Raw genomic sequence first — 26,696 nt, 5'->3', positions numbered from 1 at the left:
TTTCAAAGATTTTACTTTTTACATTAAATTGTGATTATCAGCTAAGGAGAAGAGTATGTGAACAAACTTACTTTCTTCATCAAGGAGATTTTCAGCAGCTGATAGTAACCTCATCCTGTCTTCTGGGTTTTTAATGTTTAATTCAATGAGATGACTCTCTTTTATATCCCTTAAATCTTCTAGGGTCTCATAACCATTGAGCAAAAGTGTTGATGTGTATTCCTGTGTGGAAGAAAAATATGTATAATATGAGCTAGTCAGATTCAAATACTTCATTTTTAGTTCTCTGCAGATTTAAAGAAAGCGTAGAAATAAATATGAAAACCAAAGATGCCAATAAAACTTTTGCTTAACTTTATTTTACTTGTACTAGTTTTCCACATATTAACTCTAGGGCATTTATAAGAGTGTACTGCATAATTATGACCTTCTGAAAGGACAAATATAAAGAAGAATATTTACCTTAAGCTATACAATGCTAAATAATGGATCAATTAAATAGCTGGGTCATTCATCCTATTTGGCAATTTTTCACTTCTCAAACTGCTAAATTGACAAAGCTAGCATGTCCTTAAGTCTATCAACAAAAATGCCTCTAGTAGAGTATATTAAAGTGATACTTTTGAATCTATGTGTCTTGTTTTCTTGATTGCAAAAAAGAGCTATCATTAATTTCTTTGGGTAGGTTAAAAAATGAATTTGAAACAGATACAATTTATATAAAAAGTGGACTTGAGATTTTGGTTATATACCAAAAAATTCCAAGACTTTACTATTTCACTAGAAGTTTTTATTAAACTTTACAAAGTGCTGTGTTTGCAGCACATATATCTTGTCCATCATTTGCATCAAGATATATTAGTTTACAATTCGTAGGCTTCTGCCCTGATCAGTGTGACTCAGTTGGTTGGGTGTCATTCCTCAAAGTGAAAGGTTGCTGGTTTGATTCCTAGTCAGGATACATGTCTAGATTATGGGTTTGGTCCCTGTTTGGGGCATATATGAGAGGCAATAGATTGATGTTTCTCTCTCACATGAATGTTTCTCTCCCTTTCTTCCCCCTCATCTTTTTTCTAAAATAAATAAATAAAATCTTTAAAAATATAAATTGCATGGACTTCTGATTTCAAAGTCTGTATATTATTTATGTATCCTCTGTTCTAACAGCATAAAAATTCAAAGAGAAGTTGAATGATTTTCAACTTTCTCAAAAATTCCTCCCATTTTACTTAATCATTATTTCAATATCCTTATTAAAATTGAGTAAGAAGTATAAAAGTTTTATGTAATCAGGAAGAATGTATTACTAGTCTTTTATGTACCAAAAAAGAAAAAGAAAAGAAAGTAGCAATCCTCTTTTAAATACCCTAGAAGGAATTAGACCAGAGAAAACCAAAATTCCCATTCCAACATAATCATGTATCTGTGGGTTCTTGACTGTTATTTCACTTCCTTAGACCTTGATTCTCTCATAGGTCATGGAACAAACAAGTAACGAAGGCAGGATTCAAACTTGTACTTCTTCCAAGGAGCGCCCAATTTGGGGGCACCAGCAATAATGTAGAAAGTCCTAGATAGTGTGTCTTCAGACAAGATTATAACTAGATAATTCAGGACAAACAGTTAAGAAAATTTTAATTGACTATTGCTTTAATAAATTTTGAAAACTATCAAAGTATTACTGTGTTAATTTTTAAAATGGATTGCAAAAAGTAAATTGAGTGAAGCAAGGTGTATTGAATATACACACCATTTAACAAGGTAGATATTTTACTAATATAATGAGAAAATAATTGGATTATAAATGTAGACAATACAGTTTTCTTAACACAATTATTGTGCAGGCTTAATAGTCACTGTTTCCTAACAAATTACATTTAAACAATTATATTTAGTTATTTTCACTTGACTTGCTTTTGATTTCTGCACTATAGAAAATACAATTTTATTTTCATTTTTTTCTTTCAATTTTCTGATTTTTATCTTCATTCTTCATATTCTCTTTATCATTCTCATTTACATGTATTCTCTGGGCCTTTTATTTTCCTAGGTAGTTTTTTAAATTTTTCACTGCACTTTCTCAACATTAATCTCTACTGTCATTGCTAAGTACCATTCGAATTTAGTCCAAAGGATGTTATATCAAGACTCATTCTTGCATAATAAAGGTAATAAAGGAGAAATAAGAACTGTTCTTGGAAACCAGGTTTTCCTTTGTTGTAAGTCATGCATTTTTAAAAACTAATTTTGTACAAACACAGATCTATTTTCCTCAATTATTCTGTCATATGCAAGGAAAATCAAATAGACCACAGATTTGCTAACCTGAAGGTGAATGCCCTCTAAGAATTCCTGCAGAGTCTTGCATTTTTCTCTTCCGGTTCTTCGGTATGCCTTTATTTTCTTGGGGGCCTCTTCCTCTTCTGAGATGACATCCACATAAATAAACTTGAAATTTCCCACCTTGTTGTTTAACACTCCTGTCCACATCCCCATTGGTGTTTTGCAGATAATGTCTATGATGTCTCCTTTCTAAGGACAAAGAAATATGTCAGATTTCAGATAACAGAAATAAATCTAAGAGGAAGTTTCTTTTAAAATTTTAAGGAAACTATTTACTAATGATAATGAAGAAAGCAACATACTTGAAGAAAAACTACTACATGCATTGGATGATTTTTTTGTTTTGAGTATCATATCAATTTGTCAACTTTGTTTGTAGAACACAATGTAATTTTACATAAATTAATTTTATATTCCCAACACAATTCATAGGTACCTATACAAGGTGTCATTATTACTCTTAATTATTACAGAAAAAGAAACTCAAATACTAAATAACTTCCCACAAGCTTATAGGAAGTTAATGGCAGAACCACAACTCAAGCCTAAGTGGTCTGAACTCAAAAATGATTCATTCTGTCAAAGGAATATATACGTAGCAAAACTCAAGCCATCATTCTTCAAGGGGTTCTCATATTGGGGAAAAGGGAGAAAGAGAAGTGTGTGACTCTGTTTGTATTTCTAATTCATCTGAAAAATTCATCTGCAGTATAAAATAAACATACCTGGATTATTGCATTCATTTAACACAATGAAACTGTTCAGAACTTTGTACATACCCAATGCATAATAAAAGTATGTGTATGTACTAAGGATAAATTATATTACTTAATTATTCTAGAGAAGATAACACAACAAAATTTGGATTGAAGTATGAATGAAACACATTGGGATAGATAAACAAGTTGGTCTTTTTCTTTATTTACATTTGAGACTCTGCTTGGCTACAGACTGCCAGTTGTAGGCAAGAGTAGAGGTAATTATTTGTAAAGAAAATTGATATCTATACAAATACAGTGTCTACATTTAAGAGACACAGTTACTCCCTTGAGACTTATAACTTTCTACCCCAGAGAAGACATTATAGTTTCTGATAGTTTTACCATATTAAGGGCCTAACCTCAAACAAAAAAAGAATTAAGCCAGCTACTAAAAATTTTTTTTTCTGTTGCTCTGGTTTTTCCAGTTTAATTGCCTGCCTCTCAGATTCTATGAGCTGTTCGTCTAGTTCTTTTCTGCTTTTAACTACAGTGTATCAAATCCTAGGCTCAATGGGATCAGCTAAGCAGAACCAGAAAACCCTGAGAAGCTCTAAAGGAAGTTTCTAGCATAGCAGCCCTCTGCTGCATCCTTCCTATTATCCTTTACACTTATAAAAAGTGCATATTCTAGGAAAGATCACCAAGCAAAGACTCAATTTCCTTTTGGATAAGACCCTTTATGGAAACATCAGTATTCATTTTTTAGCGGTAACAGTGGGATTCTTATTGTGTCTTACAAGAGCTCCACAAACATTACTTTAGGCAGCAGCACCAGAGGTAGTGAACTGGCATGATACTTTAGGGAAGGTGAAAAGTTATCCTGAATCAAAATGTGTTCACCTTAGTGCCTACTACTGCCCTCCTGCCACACTGTTTACTAGAGACTGCTAGCATCCTTTCTCCAAGAGAAAGACTAAGAAATGACTATGGGGCTAATTGTGAGGAATAATGTTCTCCTCAATCTCCAACTGAGTTTACTCTGATTTGATACCATAGAATGGGTGAAGAGATTAGAGTTGAGGGCCTTGAATGTTAAATAATAGTATCAATACTCCATACTTTATTATAATTATTGCTTAACACTGGCTTGGCATTGGTGGTATAAAAAATTCATAAATTCTGTTCTTTTAGCTGTATAGCACCTTGTGTTACTACAAGAAATAAGTTAACATCTATAAAATATTTTAACACTAAATCTTCTTCTGTTTATGCTATTGTAACCAGTTCCTCCCCTTGAGTCTAAGCAGAACAATGAAAATGATGGATTTCTCACCCATGATTATGTTGTGTTATATGACAGATGGGACTATGCAGATGCAATTAATGTCCCAGACTAGTTAATTTTGAATTATCTGGGTGTTTCTGACTTAATCAGGTAGAAGCTGTTAAAAATAAAGAGATTTGAAGCATGAGTGAGCTTTTCTCTTGCAGGCCTCAAAGAAGCAAACTGCCATGTTATAGAGAGAGGGTCGTGGCTGGCAGCCTCCAGAGGCAGAGAATGACCCCCAGTTGAAACTCAGCAAGAAAGCCTGAGCTTTACTCCTACCACTGCCAGAGAGCTTGGAAGATGACCCCGAGACTTAGGTAAGATCACAGTTCTGGATGACACCTTGATTTCAACCCTGGACAGACCTTACACAGACAGGCCATACCCAAATTATGATCTATAGAACTGTGAGCTAACTAAGAAGACATTTGTGTTGTTTGAAGTCCCAGAGTTTGCGGTAATTTGTTACACAGTAATAGAAAATGAATTCAGAAGATAAGAGTAAGAAGGGTAAATGCAGGAGGGAATATCATTGATAGAAAGATGTTTGGTTATTCAAGGTAACCAGTTTAATTACTGACATTGCTTGGGCCAAGTCTGGTTCCTAAGGCCTTTTTTCCACTGGACTCTTGCCTGATATCTCTACCTTTTCTTTCTCTCCTTGGCTGTATTATTTTCACTTCAGGAATTATCAGGCAGAGCTGTGCACTTGCTTTCAGAAAAATGTAGATGATTCCTTCTTTCTTGATAGGCTTTAATTCTGCAGTATCTATGTAACATAACAGCAATTTACGCTAATAACCTCACAAGCTGACATCCCTCCCCCACCAAGCATGTCTTATTTAAATTCTGCCACAGTAAACCAGCCCCTAGTCCTACTCTTGGGAGGAATACACTTGCATCTACTCCCCCCAGTTCTCACTGCTTGCACTTCTGAAACATCACACAACCAGCATTAGACAGACTGCACAGGATGCAGATATGATGTGCACACACCTTGATTTTGAGGGAGTCGGTGTCATAAGGGCTTGGTGTGAAATCAGTATGCACTCTGGCACGGCCACAGAATGGTCCAGAGTAGGGGCAATCATCATCAAGTCGAAAGCTGTCCCGATTACTTGTACCATCTGAACAGCTTGTTATTCCACCTGAAGAAGGCAAAGCAGAAGTTAACAGTTCTCACTGAAAGTTCATAACATTGTGAACTATCAGCTGGACACAACTAAGTAGGGACAGTGCTGAAACATTGGATGCCATCCTCCTGAGAAGGTTCTAAGTGACCCACCCTCTTTCTGCCTGCCAGTCACTCTACATCAGTGACCTCTGTCTTCTGAGACACTTTTGACCTTTCTCCAGCCAACCTGACCACTCTTTCTGCAACCACTAACCCAAATACCCTCTGACTTTGGTCTCTGTGATTTATGATCTGACCCAGTAGTACAGTGTTTTGGGTATTGAATACTTGTTAAAGGAGCAGACAGTATAGACTTAACTCCTTGTACAAGCCAGATACGTTTGTACAGATGTTTTCAAAACTCATCTCAAATGTTCTAAATTGGACTTTTTAAGCTTCTCCAAATCTTTGTTCTTTGGCCCCCTTCCTTTTTTGGCTTTGAATCACAGAGGAAAAAATAAGAAAGTAATTCCATTTAGCTACCTGTCTGGGGACATGAATGGTCCCCAGTGAACATAACTCTCAGTTTCCCCATCACTCCCAATTGTCACTTCACTTTCTCCTTCATTGGGGCCTTTCAGTGCTCAGTTCGATGATGGAACAACCTTGGTTTCTCTACCATACATTACAATAATTATGGAAACAAGGTAGAGATCCTTAGGGATGCTCTGTATTATATGTGAACAGGTGTAAATTATAGGTGAGTTCTAATTACAGAAGGTAAGTTGTATGTAACAGCTAAGTGGGCCACCATCTCTTCATACCCTTCCTTTCATGACCACCCTAGGCCCTGGCTTTTCATGGTACATTTTCATTAATAAAATTCTTTTCACACTCAGCATCACAGTTTAGAATTTTAAAACTTCCAGCAGAAATGAATACTGATGATATCTGAATTTTACACATGCAAAAAACAGTCTTCAATGTTTCTGCAGTAGGAGTTCTATTGTTTTTATTTTTGTTTTTTTACAAAATAGCTGTTCTACAGCCAATAGAAAATAGAAATAAAATTCAGGATATTTGAAACATCTGCTCTTTGCTATACAACTTCAAATAACAGAAGCAGTTGATTTAAAAGGAAATGAAAAATCAGTTTTGCAAAAAACCATTTAAAAGCCTTTAAAAGATTAGGGGGATATGTAAGAGCGTACGTATAAAAAGCTATAAGGCACCCTACAGCAGCAGCAGTTTCACCTAGATATTGTAGCTGAATATGTGGCTGAGTCCTGAGTGATTTTCTTCTTAGAAAAATATCAATGTTTTAAGAAAATCCTTGTTGAACATGTGCTGATTTATTTTTGTTACCTAATTGGAGATATCCCTACTTTTTAATATTTACATATTTTTTTATTCTACTCATAAATGCTGGTGGAAACCTAAAAAGTAAATGTCAGAATTGATGTAAATGCCCCATGTTTTTTGTAATTTTTTAAAGAAAAGAAAGGAAAATGTGAGAGAGGGCAGGAGAAGGGAGGAGGGGGAAATAAAGATGGAGAAAGAGGAAGAAGGAAAGAAAGAAAGAAAGAAAGAAAGAAAGAAAGAAAGAAAGAAAGAAAGAAAGAAAGAAAGAAAGAAAGAAAGAAAGAAAGAAAGAAGTGAGAGGGGGAAGGGACAGAGATCAGGATTTTATTTATTTGAATATTCTAAGTCATTTAAAAAATTTTTAACTCAAGATAATGCTAGTACATTTTTATTTTAGGAATGCAGATTTAATCATCAAGCATAATCTTTTGAGGCAAATCCCCAAGAGCCCTGCTGACCACTGTGTTAAAAATTCCAAAATAATACATAATTCTATCTAATATATTAAGTATGATTTTAAACAACAGCAACTCATTAGATTCACCACATCACACATTTTCACTATTTTTTTTTTCAAGTAGCTGGAACCTTGTTGTTAATTTGACAAACCAGTCCCAAAAAAGCAAATCTATTGTCTGTAGTTAACTCAGACCCTCCATCTAGGATCTTGTTCCTTCTTCTGTAACCTTACTTGATGAGCTCCGTCTACTGAAGAGACTATCCATGGAATCACTGGCTTTGAGAGAGAGCTTTTCTGTGTGTGTCCCAATCATGGGGTCACTGTTCCGACATGGGAGGGCATCCTTTCCATCTTCTTCATCCTTCAGAAAAACAGAGGTTAAGATCAGAAAACTGATTTCCATGGAGATGTTCACTGTGTGCATTGATTTAACAAGCAAGATATAATTGAGCAATAAAATACTTAGGAATCATTAATCTTAAGTTCAACTTCTAGCAAAACATTTTTTTGTATGCTCAGAAAAACTCTTTAGATAGAGCATTCCACATTATGGAATTCAACTAAAATTATAATGGTTCATTTTTTAAATTAGGATGAATATCATATCAAGACTATTTAACCAGAAATGTTAGATTTATTGACATCTATGCTCTTTCTGTTAAAGAACTTTTATTTCTCCACATTCTCTTTATCACCTAGTTACCACCATTAATAATCCTTTGAGAGCTGATATTACAAGTTTAAACTCTGCATAGTTGTTTCATGTCAGTTATTTGCACTCTACCAGATCACTAGATATGAATAAAACATGCATACTTTGCAATTCTAAAGCAAAGCTTATCTAAAAAGCTTCACAAATCTCATACCATGCTTGCCACCTAGTCAAGTGAAAAGCAAGTCTTGCATAAAATTGGGAAGACAGACAATTTCAAAACAAATTACATCTGCTTGAAAACATCTCAAATGTTTTCCATATTTAGATAGTTTGGACAAAACCTATGAATTTCTTAATATTCATTAAAATGTAACTTAATATTCCTCATTTTTGAGCATTTCTAAACATTAATAAAATTTCCAAATATACATTTGATTTATAGTCAGTTTGATTGTCTGTATTTATCCATTCCTTTGTTCATTTGTTCAGTCATTCACCACAATTTTATAAAACACTTTCTAAGTACCTGGTGCTGTTTTGGGGAACTAGAGATACTATGGGGGACAAAATAACAGGGTCCTTGCTCTAATGAGGTGCATTTTAGTGTTGTTATTCTGTGTGTGTGCATGTGCACATGTATGTTGTTTGGGGAGGTATGTGAAAACAAAATAAACAAGACAGTGTCATGGAATAATAAGTGCCATGAAGAAAATACAATGGTGATGAGAGGGAATTAGCTAATAGGATTAGGGTTGGAGAAAAGTTTGGCTAATTTGGATGGAATAGCCTCCAGAAACCTCCTCCATAAGGTAATATATGCTCTGAAGTCTTGACCTGAATGATGAGAAGATAAAACATATGTGAAGATTTGGAGACAGTTTTCCAAGAAAAGGAACAGCAAGATCAAAATAAACTCAGAATTAATTTGGGTTATGCAGGGGGAAGCAACAACAAAGGAGGGTGCTAGGATGAGCTAAGAGAAGTAGACCAGAACCAGATCACCAAGAGCTTTATAGCTCACGTGTGGTGGCCACAGAAACGTGCCACTCAGACTTCTTGCTGAAGGATGCTTCTTTCCTGACAGCCCTACCTACTGCCTCTCTGTATCCACCAATAGGTTTGTATGGGAGCTATGCTCCCTGCCAATGACTGAAACAGTAGGGTACTAATTAACAACTAGTTGAGTCCATTCTCATGGGATGTGGGGCTCTTGTAATGGAAAACTGTAGTTCAAGGACTCCCCATCAACCTGGCCAAAGCTTTCTAAGAACAGTGTTGAAGTCTGAGACTCTAAATAACTCTAAATGATTCCCCTTCTTTCTCCCTCTGCTTTTACTGGCGTGAGGCTCTCCCTCCTCATTTCTTCTTTCTCTTCTTTATCCTTCACAGGCATTGTTCTCCCCAATCTCTAACATATCTATGTCCATCTTTGGGTCTGCTTCCCAGAGGACTGGAATGAACACACAATAGTATGGGAATGCATTGTGAAGGTATTATAAAATTTTATCCAGGGGAGTTATGTGTTCTGAATTTTACTTTTTCATAGAATTTTCTGATTTTCATGTGAGAGATGAAAGCAGAAAGAATGAAGAAAGGAAACCAATAAGGTGATTATTATACTAATCTACCCAAAGAAAGGTCGATTACTTAGTTTAAAGCACAAATAGTTTACATGAAGAAGTTAGGAGCTTCAGATATACTTTGAAATTAGAACCAAGGAGATATGCTGATGAGTTGATGTTAAAAGTGAAAGAAAGAATTTTGGATAATTCTTAGGCTTTCTCTCTCTCTTCCTTCCTTCCTTCTTTTCTTCCTTCCTTCCATTCATCTGTATGTCCTTCTTGGCATCTAGATTTTATGACAATGTTGTGTGTTGGTCTGGGAAGACTGGACAAGAAATAATTTGTATAGTATAAAGAATCAATAATTCAGTTTTGTATATACTAGGTTTTAGATATCTATTATACTTTCAAGTGATGACATTAAATAAGCAATTGGTTGTGTAAGTATAACAGATAAGAAGTCATAGCTAGAGATATCACTGTTAAAAACAAAAACAAAAACAACTCATGAGACCAGATGAGAGACAGTAGGAGAAGAGTGTAGATTGAACAGAGCATCCGGGAACAAGCCTCAGGAAGGCTCAATATTTAGATGGACAAGATAGAAAGCAGAGCTAAGGAGGGAAACTGAAAAATGAGGGAAGCCACTAGAAAGCCTAAAGAAGTCAAGAAAGGAAACTGTCTCATATGTAACAGAATCATTACTTATATGAATTACAGCTGAAAAGTAATGAAAGAAGAAAGAAAAGTGGCTACTGGATTTGGCAACACAGAGATCGATACTGATTGTGACAACTATTTCAATGGAGTACTAGGGACAAAAGTCCTACTGAAGTGTGTTCAAAAGAGAATGGATATTAAACATATAGATCAATGGAATAGAATTGAGAGTCTGGAAGTAAACTCATATATTTTGATCAATTGATTTTCAACAAGAGTGCAGAGACAATAAATACAATGGGAAAGAATAATCTTTTTAACATAGTGGTGAGACAACTGGATATCCACATTCAAAAGAATGAAGTTGGATTCCTACCACACACCATGTAGAAAATTTAGTGAATTATTCACTAAAATTTAAGAATTACAACTATAAAATTCCTAGAAGAAAAGATAGAAGTAACTCTTTTAAAACTTAAACAAATGGTTTCTGAGATAGAATACTAAAAGTACAAGTGATGAAAGAAAAAATAGATACATTGCACTACATCACAATTATAAATATATTTGTGCTACAAATAATACCATCAAGAAAACAGAAATAAAATCCACAGAATGGGGGAAAAGTTATCATAGTGTAAATTGTATTTTTTGATAAAGGACTTGTACACAGAATATATTTTTAAAATACTTAAAAGTCAACAACAAAAAGATAAGCCAATTAAAAAACAGGCAAAAGATTTCAATAAACCTTTTTCCAAAGAAGATATACAAATATCTAATAAGCACATAAAGAGATTCATAACATCATTAGACTTCAGGGAATTGCAAATTAAAACCACATTGTGATTCCACTTCACTCCCATTAGGATGGCCAGCATCAAAAAACAGACAATATCAAGTGTTGGCAAGCATGTGAAGAAATTGGAAACCTTATACATTAGTGGGAATGTAAAATGATGCAACTGCTTTGGGAAACAGCTTGCCAGTTTCTCAAAATATCAGAGTTACCATGTACCTAAGAAAATTTAAAAATATATTTCTATGCAAAAATTTGCACACAAATATTTATATCAGCATTATTTATAACAGCCAAAAAGTAGAAGCAACACAAATGTCCATCAACTAATGAAAAGATAAATAAAATGTTACTATTCTATGAAATGGAATATTATTTGGCAATAAAAAGGAATGAAGTATTGATGTTTTCTACAACATAAATGATATATGTTCTTCACATTCTACATGCGTATGATCTTTTTGAACCTCAGTTTCCACAATTAAATGGGAGTAACAATGCTTTCTTCCACCAACTTCTGGGCACAATTATTGAGGGAGAAATAGATGTTGAAGTCCTTCATAAAGTACAAGCATTTACATGTCTAGAAGAACATGTTAAATGTTCTAAGGAAAATAATAGGGAAATACAAATGATTAACAGATTACACTTACCTTTTCTTCAGAAAGGGCTTTGATGTACTTTTTACCCACTCTTTTCTTCATTGTCCAGGAAATAGCTCTCATTTTTTTACCTAAACATCTTCCATGATTTGAATTTTTATTTTGTTCTCCACTTTCATTTACGAGTTCCCCCTCATACACCTAGTTAGAATTGTTTACAAAAGACAAGGTAATAAAGCAATAAAAATCATTAATCTTAATACTTCTCTATAATACAAAATAGTGAGACAATATAATTAACACATTATGTTTTATAATATAATGCACATTATATTATACAAAGAGTATATGAAATAGAAAATATTCATCACCTCATCTTTACTACTTCTCAAATTTCCCTTGCTCACTATAGCAGTGTTTCTCAAAATGTGGTCCCAAGATGAGCAACATCAGTATCACTTGGGATAATTTGTGTTTTAACAAACTCTTCAAGTGATTTTGAAACATGCTCAAGTTTGGAAACAGCTGCAATCAAGTATTGCCATACTAGTCCTCTTGCTGCTTCTCTACATGTTCCCATAAAGGCTGACACTTGATTTGGCCATTGGCTTCCCTGGAGTCCACAAATGTATTCCTTCTTTCATCCAGGTTTTTAATCAAATACCAAGTAATAAGATAGCAATTTTCTGATTGATCACCCTATTTAAAATAGCTCTCACTTGTCCATGCTGCCCGCATGTATACCCTGATTTATTCTTCTTCTAAACACTTAACGGTACCTGATAATATATTTGTTTGTTCGTTTGATTATTGCCTGAATCTCCCACTATAATGTATGTTCTATGAGATTAGAGACTTTATCTGTCTTATTTATTCTGAGCGTTTAGAATACTTCCAGGAGCATGACTGATACACAATATATTTTGAATAAGCAAAACTTCTCATGTAAAACTTTGGAGTGATTTTTCTTTTTGGAGGACATATTTGGGTTACATATCCTTAATATCTCAGGTTTGTAAGAAAGGACATTTGAAGGTGATCTAATCTTTTGTCACCCACCATTTCAAACAGGTGGCCAGCTAGTCATTCCCTGAATATAAAAATCATGGAAACTTCTATTTAGTGAACCTGAATATTTTAATAGGAAAGTTTAACCATATAGTTAACATCATTATTAATCAATATTGTTTTGCTTCACATCTTACCCCAAAGTGCCTATGATAAATATGAATAGTCAACCAATTTAAGCCCTCATTGCACTTTATTAATTTCTATATTCAAGGTTATAAAGACAAAAATTCTTTGCTTAATTCAAAATGCCCCAAATGAAATATAACTTGAGAACAGTTTAAACTTTTAGAGCTAGCCTTTGTTTTACTTTTTTAATTTAAACTTATCTTCATTTAAAATTACAAATTAACATAAATAATAAAGTATATTATTTTATTATTACTTGTGTTAATTTACCATTGCCTAAACTTTAAGAACTATCCCTAATATTTTTACTTTTAGGTTTTAATAACATTCTGTTCAGAAGCTTTAAAGAAACTACCTCAACATATTTTTAACTTTAACATTTATTGATGCTGTTTTCTTTCATAGGCTGAATCAAAATTTTATTTATTTATGTATTTATTTATTTATTTATTTATTTGTTGTTTTAATCTATTTCCCCCTAGACTACAGGCTTCATGAAGTAAGGATTTTCATCTGTTATACTATCAGTAATTTCTGAGTGCCTAATGAAAATTCTGTCGTAGAATAAATATTTGTTAAATAAATAAATATTTGTTAAGTGAATGAATGAATGCTAGATTACTAAAAAATGTGCAACCTACATTATCAGGTTCATTAAACTTTCACAAATACTAGGTCACTATTACTAATCAATGAACTTCAGTGAGCCTGAGAAACTTTTTAGGTTAACTCTACAATTATAAACTTAATAACAACAGAGTATATCTATGCATGATTATGGAAAGTTAAAGGTTTATATAATATATTAACTGAAATAAAATTATGCAGGGCTTATCCATAAACACATGTATATAAACATATAGATGGATAAAAGAGGATGAGTATAATTTACATGTATAAAAGAGGATATGTTACACACACATACATACAGGTAACCCCTGTATAACACGGTTGTTAGGTTTCTAACAAATGCCGTGTTATGTGAATCTATATTATACAAAACAAAGGACTAGTACAAAAAGGGGAGGGGGTAGGTTCCAAAAATTAAAAAACATCCTATTATATTTTTATAATTAAGAGAAATATCTTTATTAAAGCAATTTTCATCAAAAGTATTACATATTAATATGAATTAAGTAATGTTTCCTTTGTCATCACTACTAGCTCCATTAACTGAATATGTTTTCTTTTTGACAAGATAACCTCATCCTCTGAACTTTCTTCAGCATTATCTTGATTTCTATGCTCTACATTTTGCAAAAAAATCTGTTATTTTAGATTGCTTGCTTTGAGCTGAGAGATCTTTATAAATTTTGTTATATGGTGCTAAGCACTTTTGAAGTTCTCTCTTAAACTTTGTGTTCCTTTTAGTGCAAGGATCTTCATTTAAGAAATATTAACTGTTCGGCTAACTCTAGACCTTTCTTTATGCTTTTAAGAGTAAACTGGAAAAAAAAAAAGAAAAAAAAAGAGTAAACTGATACAAGGTACACTCTTGAATGAAAATTTTTAAATGAGTTATCTTTTGCTCTTAAAAGCTTTTATCACATTCAGTATTGTACAGGCATTTTCCTAATTTCATGTTATGCAGGAGTTTTCCCCAATTCTCTAACTGTATTAGAGCAAAACTGTGTTATAGAAGTGCTGTGTTATATGGGGGATACCTGTATATAGTACTAATGAAGATATTTATAAAGTGTTAATAGATGTCATTTTATTTTCAATTTTTTGTCCAGAACATTCATTACTGATATGAACATATTTTAAAATATTATAGATGCATATAAAAAAATCTGAAAAACATTTTGAGAAATTAGATCCAATAAATTAAAAATTGTTTATAAAAAACAAAGAATAAAGATATACTAATTAGAATGAATAATTAAGAAGTTAAATCTAAACTCTATTGCTCTAAAACAAATGTATCACATGCCATACATATAGAAAGCTTATCTTAAGCTACATTTAAAGTATTCATGGTTGGCAAATGTGTATGGAATGGTCACCATTGAGACATTTTAATGCAGGTGGTAGAGTGTCAATGCAACTGAGAAGCCATATTCTTTCCTTATAAAATTTACTGTTAAGCTATTTAATCATCTCCTAAATTAAAGAAGGTACACCTTAAATAAAATTTAACATATGTATTGTTTTATGGTGGAAATGCTCAGAAAATTTGGAATTGTCTGCATTACATGAAGATGTAATTCTCTTCTTAAATTCATGTTCTGCCTTTTCAAATATCTTTTAGACTTTTTAGGTAGTTTTTTACTCCCAGCATGGTGCTAGGTACTAGAGAATTGTTTGTTCATTTATCACAAAAATGTATGCAAGGCTATAAATTTTAAACATATTTTTACTATACTTTACAAAAGTGATATTGGCTTTATAATTTTTCATGTGTTTGCATTATTCATAAAAACACAATAAACACTAACCTCAGTTGAATCATCAGATTTTGATATGGAATTATTACGAAAACGATCAAAATTCCCAAAGCTGCTGCTGCGCTATAAAATAGAAAAGGAAAGAAAAGAAAAGGGAGTTTAGGATTTGTGATTTTTATGGATAATAGTGCAAAATAGATTATGGTTCAATAAGCAACACTCATGCAAATACAGTATTGAAAAAAGTTCTCTCTAGAATAGCTAAAGGCACTGAAGGTATAACTATTATTAACATTGTAATTTTACAGCTGATAAAGTACCTTCATATGTTTTATGTCATAGTTTTCAAAACCTTGAAGAAAATCTATTCATTTTTTTATTGTATAGTGTTAAGTTTGCTCATATGAATGGCATGTATTACTAATCTATCAACCAACGAATAAACAAACAACAAAATGAACATAAAAAGCACCTGAGTAGATACAACATTATGCCTCATGAAGTTTATATTGTAAAAAAAAAAAAAATGAGTACAACTACACTTCTGCTAACTCTTGCTAATTTGTGGTATTCTCTACTTGATGTCAGAAAGAAAAGACATACGCATAGACCTATTAATATAATGAAAACAGCATTTAAACATGCACCACTAAGGTTTCAAGGGAAACTGAATTTTTCCACATTTATCGTGAAATTACAATGAGACCTCAGATCAATTTCATTCACTGGTTTTGAGAAAAAACTCAATTATGTTAATACAGTAGACTTGTTCCCTTGGTTACTTTTCCTCTTGCAAAGCTCAATATTCTCATGCAGCTTACTCTAGGCAGGCAATTATAAACAATTTCTGATGTGTTACAAAGTAAATGATTCTCTTAAACACGTTATCAAAAATCTTTAGAGTCACTTAGTCAAAAATTGATATTTCTTCACTTTATTTAATTTTATACATTGTTTGGGAAAGGTGGATAGTTGCTATTATGTCTCTTAGATACCCCAAAATCCAAGAGTATGTTCTGTCTTAAGAACTTCCTTTCACTTCATGCTTATATTTTCAAAATAAGTTGATGGTACTAAAAAAAATAACCTGGTGATCAGAAGCATTAATAATGATAGCCAGTGATCTATAAACTTTATATTGTTCTTTCAGATGCCACAACCCACTTTCGTTCAAATGGATGTCAAAGACTCTTAACCCTTACAAGCACTCTTCTACTCATCTCTCCCCAACTGCTATCTTTAAAACTCATTATTTTCTTTTTAAATGAGATGAAATAAAAAAGATCCTGACATGTGACAAGGGTTAGCTTGATAGACAGTGTGATACAGAATATACACCGTACGGACAATGGCTGTGTCAGGCACAATTAATGCCTTTTGCTGGCTCACCAGCCCTGCTGAACAAGCCTTTGAGCTTGTGGCAAGAGGAGAAAAAAGCTGAAACCGAGAACCACACTGGAAAATACAAAGCCTTCCCATGCAGACCCTACTAACCCAGAGTGACCTCCCAAAGCATTAATTACTTTAACTTGCCTAACAGGCATTTCCACTGGCCGTCATTACCCAGAGATCACAAAAGGGAATTGAATGTATTGTTGTACTTCTTAGGAAGTATCTGAACACAGAGAAATTTGTTATTCTTTTATATACTTGAAACATTCATGTGGACTATTGGAGCCTATGCTTACGATAAATGTGTAGCCTCCATCCAGCCTGCATCCTGCATATTAAATATTAATGAGGGTTACAGCATGATTTTCACCATGGGATAATGGGGTCATGTTGCCAGGAGGGTACCAAATAGGCTCACTTCAGCATTCCGCTACACTATCTTCTGCCATTAACCAATCAATAGTCACCACCTTTCAAAATTAATTCCCCCTCATTATATCAATAAAGAGAAGCAGGTTTAGGAGTAGTGGTTTAAGAAGGCTTCAGGACTATCACTTTGGATTTGTCAGTCATATCATTATGAGTCACTCAACAGTTTTATGCCAGAGGAATATAATAGCAATCCATGTTAAGACACCCTTAAGAAGCAAATCTATGTATTTAAAAATAACATTTAAAAAATTTCATTACTTTCTAAGTCTAAAAGTTAGTGACTTTCTCAGATGGTTTTCTAGTGTATAGGTTATGGGTTATAATGAAAAAGGGTTAATATCTATTCTGAGGTATAGACAATGAGCAAATTTATAATTTTTTATTCCAGTTAAGTTTCTAATGAAACGGTGAATCATGTAGAAGCAAATTGGCTTCATTGACCATAGTATTCCATAAATGGCGATGCATTATTGGAATATTGACAATTTTGCATGGCATAGTTTTAATGGATTAGATTTAGCAAATATTATCTTATGACAGAAGCTCCCATCAAGACAGAACTAATTATATATATATAGAACTGACAAGTAAAGAGAAAGACTTAGACATTTGATCTGTTTTTCTTGTATAACATATATTCCAGAATAACTACATACATAATGAGAAAAAATCTCTATATGTGCATATTCTAATTAATTAAGAAAGCCTATGATCTCATTACCTAAGTGATTGTCAGTGTGTGTAGGCCTCACTTAATCCTGTCTGCATTGCTGCCTCCTGAGAATCAATGGTTTGGCTGAACTAAGTGGCTGGGTTGGTGAAGCATGGGGTGGTCTGTGGGCTTCACTTTAAAACTGGTTTCTCGTTTCTATCCTAAAGGTTTGGACAGAAAGGGCCCAGAGGTCTGAGAGGGGGGGAAACCTAAAATATTCCCCTTAGCCCAAACTAAGTATAATGGGCAAAAGGGTTTTGGACACGTGAGATGTGCCTGTCATATCTTCCTCCAAAAAGCCTTTTTTTCCCCCCTAATATGGGACATTGAAAAATTAATCCCTGCCTTTTGTCATCTAGTGGTTATGGATTAAATGATGCCTTTTAACCCTGTTGCCAAATCTGTTGCCCCCAGAATACAACAAGGATGCTAGCCTGTTAAACCAAGCATGCTGTGGTCCAGGTACAGCCAACTGATCTGGAGTCTGCACGATCCTTCCCCATGTGGGAAGGCCACCCTCCTCTCCAAAACCCTACTCTTATTAGAGATTTCTGGACCCAAGGGTAGGTAGGACGATAACCATGCCCAGTTAGAAGGAGCTAGAGGAGCACAAGACCTTCGACCATTATCCTTTATAAGGTTATAAAGGGTCTTAAGTCTGAGAGGGGGGAATTGTTATAAAAATTAATTAATTACTTTTTAAAAAGAATAATATAGGAAATGGTGAAGCCAAAGAACTTGTATGCATGACCCACGGACATGAGCTAAGGGGGGGTGGGATTTTGGGGGGAAGGGAGGTACTTGGTAGAGGGGAGCAAAGGGGAAAAAAACTGAAACTACTGGAACAACATAATCAATAAAATATACTAAAAAAATGATGAAATTACAAAATTACCATTTTGTGATACCCTAATTCAATGATGGATCTAGGAAATGATTATCAATGGCTACTCTGATTACAAAAGAGAGAATCAGAATATCTACTTCATAACAGAAACACCTAATACCACCAATGAAATATTCTCTTAAAAAATCAATCACACCAAGTTCTGTATTTCACTACTAGATTAAATACAGAGACAGAGGAGCATGTTAAATGACACCAAGAGATTGCAGCCTATCATAAAAATCTAGATAATGAGCAAATCTACAGGACAAATAACATGATTTTAAACTGGTCAATAGAAATAAATAAAAAGAACAAAAGGAAAGTATAGATTAAGACCTTTAAGAGTGGTACCAACCAAATACAATCTATGGATCTTGTTTAAGTATAGATCAAATAAACTGCTATAGCTAAAACATTCAGAAAACAACTGAGGAATGTTTTTTAATAAGTAGCTCTTTGATGATATTACACATTTTTATTTGTATTTCAACATAATCTAGTGAGGGCGGCAAGTATGTGAATTGTGTGGGCATAAAGAAGACACCTGACTGGCCATTATTTGATGATTAACTGGGTGATGGATATATGAGTAAATTGTACGACTCTACATTTACATGTGCTTGAAATTCTCCATAATAAAATGTTGAGTCAGAAAAAAAACGTACCTACATAACAGCTAAAAATAATTTACAAAATGTTAATGTGTGGGAATAGGATATATGGGAAAACTCTGTACCTTCATATCAAATTTGCTGTGAATCTAAAACTGTTCTAAAAAACAGTCTTAAAACAGTTAATTCAGGTGCCTTGTGCTAAAAACAAAAAACACAAAAAGAGTCAATGGTAGCAAGTTTCAAAGGAACCAGTTTGTAAAAATTGCATTAGTATTTCTTAGGTCATAGTTGTTTAGAAGTACAGAGATATTTAGGGAGAAAATAGTGTTGCTCTCTAAATATGTTTTAATACAACCAACTTTCTGATATAAATGTATGTTATTGGATTGCCCTTTGAAGACCTTCTGAGATTACATGGTGAAGATTACCTTCTTCCATTTAGTCTACTTGGTTTCCATAAAAATAGAGCTGAAAAAGTCATTTAGGATGTTTGAACATGTGTGTGTATGTCTGTGTGTATGTGTGTGTACAAATGTCCCTACTCAATGCAATGTATGATTAAAAGAACTTATGATGATTCATTTTCTGTTAGTCACATTTTTTCTCTAGCTTTGTAATAATACTAATTATTACAGATGATATAAAGCTGGCGCCCTGGCTGGTTTGGCTCAGTGGATTGAGCGTCGGCCTGCGAGCTAAGTGTCGCTGGTTCGATCTTCCAGTCAGGGCACATCAGAGAAGGAAAACTCTGATTCCAAAAAACCTCCGCTGCCTTGAGGCATACCTCTTCAGGGGAAAGGCTAAGGGAGTAAACCCCGACAGAAAATCCAGAGCCGAGTCCCTAAGGCGGTTTGACGTTGTAGTCAACACCGGCAACTCCTGCGGCGCACCTGAAGCCAAGCTGTATTGACTCCGTCTTTCCCTTGGATCCTTCAGCTGCGAAGAGAGGGGGGGTCTGCTGCATGGGCAACAGCAGACCCTCCATATCACCCTGCCCAGGCTCTGTAGCTTCAGCTTCACTGGAGAGGACACTCCAGCGACATCGCAAGATGTCGATTCAACCCGGGAGGAGAAAGATACCGTGTCACTCCCGAGTCGGACTGCACAGCCATTCTCGGCGGTGCAGATAGACTCTTAAGAAGCTACACCATCGTCTCTCGAGACGGACGGCTGCCGACGACGATAAAGCTGGCAGACTCTTAGAACATTCCATTACAAAGTTTTGATCCTTTCTTCTATTTGCAAAGAAACTTGTTATCTGAGCAGGATGGAAAACATGGAAATTTGCTTGATGGAAAAAGTGGAACTGAATAGACTTATTAGAACAATGAGCAGCCTAAATTTATCAACATGAAGGAGAATTAAAAAGTCTTTTTCTTTTTTTGAAATGTAAATCATCCTTTTACAAAAACCAAAAAAAAAAAAAAATTGAACTTTATTTTTATTTCTTAATCACCCACCATCCACCATCTTTAGGGGCTTCAGGTAAAAGCTTACCTCCAGCATGACATAGTATTTGGGTAAGATACTGATGGAAAAGTTTCACAGCCTATTTCAAGGAAAAAAATGTGCATACATGAGTCAGACATCCCCATGTTTTGAAAATACTGGCAAATTAAAAACTACATACACTCTGCCAGTGTTTTCTCACACATTATTTCAGTATTGTACTTAAAGCATTGGTTAGTAATATGCTCTACAAGATAAAAAATTCTGCTTATATGAATATTCTATAATAATTGTATGTTAAATTTCAATAAGCTTATCAGCCTTTATCCAAAGATATTCAAGGATTTAATTGTTCTAACAAACTTAGCTGCTGAAATGTTTTGAATAGTGTGAAACAAATTTGACTCACTTAAAAGAATCAGTTAGAATTGCCTCAGTGTTAAAGAACTTCACTATCATGTGGTGCCAATGGAAGAGGGTTGATTAGGGCATCAGGGAAACTAGGGGTAAAAGACAACCAGAGCTGTGAATCATGACTTTCAGCTTAAACTTGGGTAATGGCAACCCAATGCTCAAATATATATAAGTGCTCTACATATTTTTTATCGTACATCTGGATTCTTAGAACAAATTAGTTTACTTGATCTGTCTGGTTCAGCATCTTTTCTATCAGCTGCAAAATATCTAAAGGAAGTGCAGATTCTGAGTCTACCATAGTATTTTGAAATTGTGTCAAAATTTCCATGTTAAAGCTTTATTTTCAGAAGATGATGTGTCACAAAATGTTTTCTGTAAATTAAAACTGCCTCAAAAAAGTACCCAAAGGAGAGAAGTTAGAACTAAAAAAAAAATCAGTGCAGAATGATCTATAACCTATAAAAGTGGTTATTTATATCAGCCTATTTAAGGTAACAAAAACAGGTTATATGAGTAAAACAGACTCACATATTTAAAATTCTCAATTGTACCTCTGCATGATTTATTAAAGTATCTCATGATTTACATCTGTATCCATAGACAATAAGTCATACTGCACTTAAAGAAACTAAATAGAAATCAAGATATTCTCTTTTAGTTAAAAGGAGTTTTTAAAATAAGTAGTATAGATATGCTTTAAATATCTTTTTTTCATGTAAAAAGCATAATGTGGTAAAAGTTCAGTCACTTGATATCACTGATTCTTACAAAATTCTATTAAATATAAAGGAAATTATAAACTTTTAAAAATGTGACCATGATCAGGCAAGAATTTATCCTGGAGGAATTTATATTTCATTGGTGTCATCAACCAAATTACTTTAATAGATAAGAGTTAAACAGAGCTATAGTCAAATGAATGATATACAAAAATAGAAGCAATAGCTAAAAGCAGATTATATTTATATACAAAAATCAAGTTAATTATGTATAAGAGATGTCAACTTGGAGATTTATATTCTCCCATTTACAATACTAATTGTATTGACTACTTAGTACATGAAAGGCATTTTGTGTTCATATGCCTATACCTATGTGATTTATAGTCTTTCTAAAGAGAGGTCCATTAAAATGATCACAGATTATGGAAGTAAAATTAGTTGAAATCAATACAATTTGAATTCGCTCCACCATCTTCAAAAATTATTTACTCTAAGAGGTTGTAAAGTTATTGACTAAGGAACTCTTTAGTAGTCACCAAATCCAAATATGGTGATTGCTAAAATGATGGTAAAGTAACAAAAAAGGTGATGAACCACAAACTATTTATTAAAAGGAGCCCTGCCTTACAAAATGTGTCTAGCATAATTATCTTCTGAACTCTTAAAGGAAGAGATACAAAGGTTGTCTCTAATAAACATAATCATTTTGTGTTGTGTATTTGGTACAAGGATATTTCACAAGGATTATCCATTGTCTGGATGGTCTGTCTCTCGAAACCAAAGTTGGCAAGAAGTTTTCAATTCTTGCATCACATGGATAATTTGGTAAGACCTTAACTGAGAGCTGTGTGAAAAAGCATTCTGAAGCTGCTTTCAGGCTGAAAGTTAAGGAGGTCATAAAGAGATAGTATGTATGTTAGGGAACATAGTGGGGAGGAGAATGAGAAAATACATATTTCAAGTATTTACTATCCCTACTCTAAGATAAGTCATTTCCCAGAGCAAATATCCATCACTAATCTGTTTTTTAGGTAACTTGATAGAGAGAATGTGGTACCAAAGATGAATAATTCAAATTTCTGTTACAAAAAATATAAATTATCTTCCCATAAATTTGAAAATTAACTCATTATTGTGTGCTCATTAATTTTTTTCCATTTATAACCAAATATTAAATAATGTTTAACTATTGTCACATTATTATCAACTATTTTAATCCTAAAATTAAACTTTAAAAACAATAAATAATTATGAATAATTAACTAAAGAAAATGATATTGACTATTATGCAAGAAGAAAGAAACAGTTATTTAGAAGAATAACTTTGAACTATTAATCGTAATAGGCCTTACCACACTGACCATAATCTTAAGTATCAAATATTCTAATGTTCTTAATAAAGCCCTGGTTCTACTATTTGTTCTACCTAATAATGAAATTGTATCATATGAATTAACTATAGTATCACTAATCTAAAAGAAAAACTATTAAAAACATAAAAAGAAATTATGTCTATTCAATTTATCAAAGTGATTTAAAAAAAAATGACCCCCTCCCACTACTCCATATTGTAAAAGGGATTTTTAAAAAGTGGGAGGAACTTATTGTTAGATAAATTAAACTGAATGTTCTCTTTAAAGATCTTAAACTTAGGCCTTTTTTCCTTCTCGGTAATCAGAGAGAGAAAAAGTCTTGAAAAAATTTCCATTAGCTAACACATGGTGGAAGAATGTACAGTACTTTTAAATTCTTAACATACTTTTAAACATATTTAAAAGTTGAATGTGTTGACTCAAACTCATGTCCCTGAAAAGTTTCCTAACAGGTTTACCAGTCAAATGTTTATACCACTAAACCCAATTGCTCTGGTTTTAGAATAAAAAATAAAATTATCACAAAGCAGTGAACATTCATAGTACCTGCTGCTTTGAAACCATGGTTAAATAAAGGAGTAAAAATTAAGTGTGAGAAACTGAACTCACTAAACAAATTTTCACATCAATTTCTCTGGAACAAAAAACTCCACTGTAGTTACCTCCATTATTCTTACATGTCCTCTGGATTCCCTTGGCCTCTGGGTACACAATAACCTTTCTAAATGTCTCCCCAAGGGATATTCTAGTCATGTGGTAATCTCCTTGAACACAAGTAATGACAAACAATAAGCTAATTCTCAAAAAATATTTTTAAGGCATTTTTACTACTTTTAAATGAGTGTGTTTGATGTATGATTTTGGTCCCCTGATTAATGGTCACAGGCAGCCCAACTCCTGGAGTTGTAATGTTTCCATGAGCCTCCCTCCAGCAGAGCTCGACCATTAATCCAGTGGCATGTGTCAGCTCAGCAGAGCAAGGTCACTCTTCTGCTTCAAGGGGAACCTTTTTAGAAATAATAAAACTGACAGAAAGTTCTTTTTTGCATGCTTTATGCCACCTGAGGTTGAGTGCTGCAGTTTATATCATAAAGCTTATAAACATTCCCATTTCAGGCAGTACCCACGCCACTATGCTTAGAAATTTAAACATTTGTTTTTTTTTCTCTTAGTAAGAACAGACATGTTTATGTGGAGCAAAGATATGATATGTAATCCCAAACAGGTAAAGAATAGGTGGAAAAAATTGTAGTAAGTTCATGCTAGGATATTTGGAAGAGATTTTGAGTCTCTAAATTCCTCATTGTCTATTACATTTATTTTTCTTTCAGTAAATTTGGATTTGGCTACATAAATATTTCAGTGTTTTGAGTGGTTAATAGTGGTATTGAAATGTAATAGTACTGGTAGAAATGAACTCAGGTTATGATAATTCCTAAACCAACAATATAATGTCCAACAATTATGGAACAATTATCTTTGAAGAAATTTTATTTTTAAAATTATAAACATTAGTTTCATTTATGATGGCTGCTTTACAATTGATAAATATAGTGAGCTATATATTATCTTAAAGTAATTTGACATTAGTAGATGGCCTAATTTGGAAAAGATAGTGATGCTTATCTAATAACTAACAATACAAAGAACATATGTCAATAAGAATTACAAAATTAATATATTTACTTATTAACTACCTTTACTTAAAAAATTGAAGTTGTATGGCTATTGCCATGTGAAACAGTTAGAAAAAAAATTAGCCACATATCCAGGCTGTCATATCACTATGAATTATAAAATAGAATTTGGTATAAGGTAAATCTGCTTTGAATCTTATTCCAAAATTTTAATTATTAAAATTATGAAAAAATGTGGAAAAGAAAGGTTTTTGTTTTGTTTTTTCTGTCTTCATTTTATGTATATAGAGAAAAGGTGGGGCCAAATGGCAACTCAGGCCAGTCCTTCTGAGAAGCCAGTTCCTTGGCCAGGTCTCCATGTCCAACAACAGGCTCTCATTTTAACAAGTATAGAAACTTTCTTTTTCAAACTTTTAGTAATAAATATCCTTGAGGGGTGGTCTGACTCATAAACTGAACTGATAAGATACCAAAAATGGCAATATTAAACCTTGATTAGTTATGAGAAATTCAGTTGCCAAGAAGAATGTATATTCTTGTTGACTGATTGAAGAATTGTCTCCACTGGGAGGAATACTACATGGGATACAAAATCATTGTTGGGAGTTTTTGTGTGTAGTAGAATTATGGGATAATGAATTAGGTGATATTAAGAACTACAAGGACAAAGTTATAATAAACCAAAGTACCTATCTCACCTAAGTGAACAAGTCTGCTGTACCAAGTGGAATATTTATTTCTGCTGATGTGGATTGTTCCTCAGACACAGTGGCAAATTTATAATTTCCCACTTATTTTTAGGCTCCCTAAAAAGTAACACTTTTTGCAAATGCCTTTTTTTCCCTCTTCATACAGATTACATTACAGTTTTTGATTATTTTGTTTCATTTCATTCTGATTCTAAGAATGATTACTTTGTTTTATGTGGGTGTTGCCCAGATTTTTATCAGTGACCCATTTAAAACCTGTTTCTCGAAGTAGATAACTTCTATAGATGACTAATGTTATCCGTTAGTCATTCCACACTTAGGATACTTATATTGAGAAGTCACAACTATGTTCCACATTTAAAATGTTTTTGATGGTAACCAAAGAGTAATAGAAAGTATATGGAGACTGAAAGCCAGATAGAGTTCACTTCCCTTTGTTTCCCAACAAAAAATTGCAGGGATTAAAACAAAACAAAACAAACACTTGTTCTGTTGGTTACTTTAGTTAGAAGGACATAGTGAAATAAACTATAGTAAGAGAAACAATGCAGGTATGAAACAAATGTCACTGAAAATAGGAGTGAAGGAGAGATTATTAATCAAACATGTAGTATGTGCTAGGAAATTTACATGTGATAATTAACTGAATTATCACATAATCCTATGTGACATGTTTTACCACATTCTCTTCTTCAGAGAACAAGTTTAATAAAGTGCTCAGCATCTGCTTGTTAGGACATATCAAAATAGAACTTCAAATCCATGTCTATAAGATTTTAGTTTATGTTCCCTACTGCTCTGTCCTCTAACGCAACGTTTTGGCTAACTAGTGGAGGTTTTCTTGAGGGAGTGAAAATCCAGCAAGGTATTAAAAGGTAGATTTAAGTTCATGAGTGGGAAAAAATAGAAAAAAAAGCATTCTAGGCTAAGGAAAACAGGAAAGCAAGAGAGTGGGCAGAGCCACTCAAAGATGAGATTAGGATACACACAGGGAAGTACCAGGTGTGCTCATGCCCAGAGGGTCATCCCAGTGAAAGGGTAGCGAGTGGTGGCCACCTGTGAGTCCAGGGCAGAGGCCTGGAACAGATCTGTCCCTTATGGGCCTCAGGGAAAACCTACCCTGCCAGAACCTTGATCTTGGGCTTTAAAGTTCCAGACCTGGCAGAAAATAAAATTCTAT

General features: G+C 33.5%; 1 protein-coding gene across 2 annotated transcripts in view; it reads right to left on the bottom strand.

Moving 5' to 3' along the window:
• SAMSN1 (SAM domain, SH3 domain and nuclear localization signals 1) overlaps positions 1-26,696 on the bottom strand; it is a 173,431-nt gene that overhangs the window by 15,358 nt on the left and 131,377 nt on the right. For both annotated transcript variants that reach the window (XM_090287340.1, XM_090287411.1), the window contains 6 exons: positions 15,221-15,292; positions 11,637-11,786; positions 7,539-7,668; positions 5,368-5,519; positions 2,326-2,532; positions 72-222 (listed from right to left, as the gene is read on the bottom strand). In XM_090287340.1, the coding sequence (XP_090143466.1) occupies positions 72-222; positions 2,326-2,532; positions 5,368-5,519; positions 7,539-7,668; positions 11,637-11,786; positions 15,221-15,292 (862 nt within the window). The remainder of the gene's footprint in view (positions 1-71; positions 223-2,325; positions 2,533-5,367; positions 5,520-7,538; positions 7,669-11,636; positions 11,787-15,220; positions 15,293-26,696) is intronic.

The sequence above is a fragment of the Furipterus horrens genome, unplaced genomic scaffold, assembly GCF_987537825.1.
Source record: "Furipterus horrens unplaced genomic scaffold, mFurHor1.1.pri manual_scaffold_1, whole genome shotgun sequence".
NCBI lineage: Eukaryota > Metazoa > Chordata > Mammalia > Chiroptera > Furipteridae > Furipterus > Furipterus horrens.
The sequence above is the reverse complement of the archived record's forward strand: the minus strand, read 5'-3'. Positions and strand labels throughout refer to the sequence as shown.